Here is a 5056-nt window from a genome sequence, read left to right as displayed (position 1 = left end):
TTTCTCTCCAAATTAGTATGATTGTGCATTTTCATTAATGTCTTTTCTTTTCTTCTAGGGTGAAGACGGCATTGCAGCAGTTCCTCTAGCATTGAGGTATAACTGGTAGACAATTAGGTTTTGATATTATGTAAATTTCATATTGTACCCCATACTACTGGGTTATTTACTAGGTTGTCAGATGTGTATGTTGAGTATCAAGCTAATCAAGGTGGCCATAGATGAAATAAATTATTATATCCTTTATATGTAGATAACTTGATTTATGGTACAGTTGATTAGTTCAACTAAAAGGCTTTATTGTTTGTTTAGATGCTCATGCTTTATGTAAACATGTATATAGTTATTAAAGTTAAGGAGAAAAAAGTGATACATATTTAAGAGAAGGGATTATTACCTTTATTTTTGTGAATATATGTGAGTGTTCGTAATGATTTGTAAGCAATATATATATATATTTAATGTAGCTTACTCAAAATTTGATTTGTTGATAATAAGCCTTGCTTGCTTTGTTTATGAAGTGCTCAAAGATAGAAGGGGGGGAGGGGGAGAAGAGGGAAGCCATCCATGACTGAGCTATGGTTTGACATTTGTTAAGAGGGATTTTATGTTGAAGGAATGTTGAAGAATACTGTTACTTGGTATGTTTTTCTCTGGAAAATTAAGGAGTAGGTTTCTCACTACTACATAAGTATTAATATGAGATTGTGTGAACCAAATTGTTAAAAAATATTATGCTGAGCAATATTTACAAATTCAGGTGAAATAGTGTGAACTTGGCAAAATTACAGTTCTTTTTGTTGTGGAATACACAACATTAGTTCTATGGAAAGGTGACTCTGTAAATTAAGATGTATCTTAAGTATGCAGAATAGAAGTACAACAAGAAAACACATTTTTAAAATTGGCCTAAGGAAATGGAGTAAGGCTTGCTTTTATTATTTTTAATGGAAGGTGAAGTGAGAAATTGGACAGTCAAGCAAAGAGTTCACTTCATTATGATGTTAATCTTTTATCATTCTTACTTGTTTATTGTTGTTATCATCTTCATCTAATTAATGTCCATTGTTCTGTTTTATCAGTCACATCATTATTCTGATTTTTTAAGAATTATTATTTGCCTTCTATATATTTTTTTTATTGTTTACATTTCATGTCAGAATTTTCTGTTTGCCTAAGCATGCTATAAAAGTATGAATTTGAACAAATTATTTCTTTTTATTGCTGCCCTTTTGAATCTGATGAATGTAATTGACTTGTAGATTTCAGGCAAGGAATTTAATTAATTTCATACTTAGGTTAGTATAGAATATTACCACAGTGTTTACCATGGTAAAAACTAACTGGAACCAAAAATGTATGTATCAAGGTAGATGGCAATTAAAGTATCATTTCTCTCACTGTGAACCATTTGCTATGAATAAAAAAACAGATTATTCTTTCTAAAGTGTCATTTTTGTGCAGAAAGCTAGTTAAATTTTGTATTTTCATCCCTTAATTTTTTCTCAGCAGCCTTTGAATTTCAAAGGCGTAGGTGTTCACTGTAAAGGATATTGCAGACTATATGTATACTGTAAGTTTCCTATATCTATATGAATTCTAATTGTTTGATAGGTGGGTTTTCACTTGTCACATTCAGTTAATGTCCTTTTTTCATTATAAATTGCTTCCTTATTTCATGATAACACAAGCCTACAATGTATGAAAGATGTGATTATTGTCTCTATATCTTAGTTTGAAGAAAGTGAATGCTATGGACGGGTAAAAAGGTATGCCAGACTACATTGGCAGTTCTGGTCATTAAGGTTATAAGGTATACTGGAAAGTTCTTTTGAATTGAAATATATTCAGTACCATAACTATAATAATTGACTTAATTAAACTTTATATGTTTAACATTAAACAGTATTCTTCATTAACATGATTAGGTCAGACCCTTGTTTTTTTAATTCTGTAAAACATTTTTTAAATGGTTTATTAAATACCCTTGGCAAAAGATTACTTTTTGATAGCTGTATGTGTTGACTGAATTAACATACGTTTTTTCTTTAATTTCTTCTAAAAATGGTTCTTCAACATTTAGGCATCTATGAAGATTGCATTAGCCTGGAAAGTACAAACTTGTGGAAAAATTGTGTTTGTGTTATGGTTGACCTAAAAATCAAGAATTGCCAAATTAAGTATTGTTAAGATTACATAAGAAATATCAGAAAAGATTTCATATTCAAATTCATATTTTACAAAAGTGGGATTTATTAAAAGACATAGGAACAGTGCTGATGAGTATGTTGAGTATTCACATACAGTTAGCAGGAAAGCATTATGATTTTTGAAAATGGAAGGGAATTTACAGCATGTTAGCTATAGTTACGAATTTGAATATTACGAATAAAAGGATATTTTTTTCTGCAGCTATGTTTCATTTTAGGTATTTACAAACATCTGCAGATGTTAATATCTTCCTTATATATTAATAGTTGGTATGTTTAATCCAGTGGTAAGCTATCTTGTCTTTGATATAATTTTGAAGATAAAGAGGTGCTAAGTAAAAGGGAAGGCAAGCCAAACAAAATGATTTTTGAGAATGAACTAGTTAGCAAGATTTATAGATTGATGAAAATTAGTTTGCTGGGATTGGAAGGTCAGTTCACTAATAAAGCAGAAATAGCAGACACCAGTGTTGATATGCTGATTCTAGCATAAGGATGTATTTATATATTTATGAATATCTATGAATAATCAGTGTTATTTCTGCCTACTAATGGCTACCAATGTTTGGACACTATATCCACATCCTTGTATTCTGTAAGATAGATCAGCAACTATGTTCAGTAGGGTTGTTATAGATTTACAAAATTGCGAAAAACAAGTTAATGATAGCAGCATTGTTAAAATTTGCAACATAGAGCTTGCCAGTGTAGTGTGTTTCTGGTAAAACTGTCAAGCATAATTCCATGGCATAAAATAAACCTTTTTTTCTGCATGAGGTATTTCCTGGTGTAGGTTTTATTTTCTTCTAGATTATTTGATATGGAGAAATGATTCGGTTATTTGATTATTTTTATTCAGTTTCGTGTAGTAGATGGAAGTGATAAGCTTTGCCTGCCTATTGAAACTAAGATACTGAACATGGAAACATTTGTCATGTAAATTTAACATTTTATTAAATGTATTTAGTTCAATATATTAGTGTACTGAATATGTTCCTGTTAACTGTAATCTACACTGGGTCAGCAGAGTCAGACTGTAATTGGTATGCAATAATAATTTTAAGGTAACAGTTTTTCATACTGCCAGTGTCTAGCTGATTAAAAGTTCTTGCAGGAAACTTACCTGTATAACAAATGTTCCCAATTACAGGTTTATAGCTGTTTCAAATGCATAAAGACCCATTTTATATAAACTGCCCTGTGTAATTATAATTCATCTTTGTTTACCTTTACTGTAAATCTATGTTTATATTTGGAGTTCATAATTTCAAGTAGGATATTATTGATACATTGCCATCAAATGCAGTTTTCAGGCATTAGCCTTGCTCTGATCAAGCTCAGGGTAGCCCGTGTGTAGACTGTGGCTGTACGAGTATGCAGTAACTTGTTCTCAGTTCAGAAATAAGGTAATATATGTAGATACTGTTCTCATTTTTACTATAGAATAATAAAGGGGCAGATACATGTAGAACAATGGAAACTGAAAATAAATATTGTAGGTCATCCAGCTGAATAGGAGTGATAAGATTGGGTTAGCATTTTATGATGCAGTTCAGAATTCGAAATTATGAAGGAATGATAGCGTCTGTATATATATTAATCTAGGTATGACATACTAATGGTGATATTTTTATTATGATTGTTTTACCATTTTGAAAGGCCGCTTTTTTCATTTCGACAAAGGTTAAGAAAATGGAAATGAAACTTAATTATTGTTATCTTTGTGAAAATATTCTTTTGTATGTTGCATAATGTAAAATTAACAATGCAAGGAAACCTCTGAAAAAGATGGCTAGAAGGGATTTCTACAGAACTGTAGTGAGTCTATACAGTGGAAAAAGGTGTTATAGTTTGGAATACATTTTACACAAGGTAAAGGTATTATCCTCAAACTGCACCTCATTTATTGTGAGTCAATCTATTTATTATGTATTTAAACATGTTGTCAGGTTAGAAAAGAGGATTTGCAATCTATGACTTTGTATCCAAACTATGTTTTTGGAATATCTAAGAAAACATTTATGTATTTCTGCTGCGTTTTATTATCCCGAAGGAGCAAAGAAATTTATACTGTAGTGTGATAATTTTGTGTTAGAGGCCTTACCAAATTACTGATTTACTTACCTTTGACTCCCGAACTGTGAGTGGAAAACAAGGAATTGTGTAGCCCTTGTGAATGTTTAGACTTCAGGATAGACAGATAATATGTATTATTTCTTGAATGCATTCAAATAAACTTTTTTTAATTAATGAAATTTGATTTCAATAATAAATAGAATAAAAATATTTAGAAAACTTTATTTATTGAGTTGTTGGCTGATGTGTTCTGTCTGTTTTCTGGGTTAAACCCAGTACTATGAATTCTAATTGTTAAAAGTTGTTAAAGTAATTAATAGGTGGTACTTTGTGGACGCGTTCCATTCCCACTCTAGTTGGCAAAGTCAGTGATTACGCGGTCAAGTGACAGGTCGCAGCAGTTTTTATATATAGCCACACGGATGACAGATTTGCGACTTACCCTCCATTTCGATGCTGCTAGCCCTTCAGCTGACTGCATGGCAGTGTTATACGCCACTTTGGAGAAAACCAAATTAAAAATATTGTGATTACATAACTGTGTGTGTGTCTGTCTGTGTCCCAAAACTACTTAAATGCGTCTTTCTCGCACATTACATCGGTTCGACGTTAATTATGCGGTCTGTCTAAGATGAAATGTGGACTCGTGAAGATCTCCCTCTTCTCCCAATCTCGTGCATGTGACTGCTACGGCCATAGCCAGCGCAACTCGCAGCGCTACGTTTGATTCTTTCAGTGCATCTACTTATTTATTGCGATAATGTGATTTC

General features: G+C 31.7%; 1 protein-coding gene across 1 annotated transcript in view; it reads left to right on the top strand.

Annotated features, from left to right (window-relative positions):
* LOC119592640 (armadillo repeat-containing protein 8-like) overlaps positions 1 to 4239 on the top strand; it is a gene marked incomplete in the record, with an annotated part of 23485 nt that extends 19246 nt beyond the window's left edge. Inside the window, 1 exon segment of the mRNA XM_037941553.1 lies at positions 59 to 4239. Within this exon segment, the coding sequence (XP_037797481.1) occupies positions 59 to 89 (31 nt within the window).
* Between the last annotated feature and the right edge of the window lie 817 nt (positions 4240 to 5056).

Source organism: Penaeus monodon, chromosome 30 (assembly GCF_015228065.2).
Source record: "Penaeus monodon isolate SGIC_2016 chromosome 30, NSTDA_Pmon_1, whole genome shotgun sequence".
NCBI classification, from domain to species: domain Eukaryota; kingdom Metazoa; phylum Arthropoda; class Malacostraca; order Decapoda; family Penaeidae; genus Penaeus; species Penaeus monodon.
This window is presented reverse-complemented; position numbering and strand designations above follow the sequence as displayed.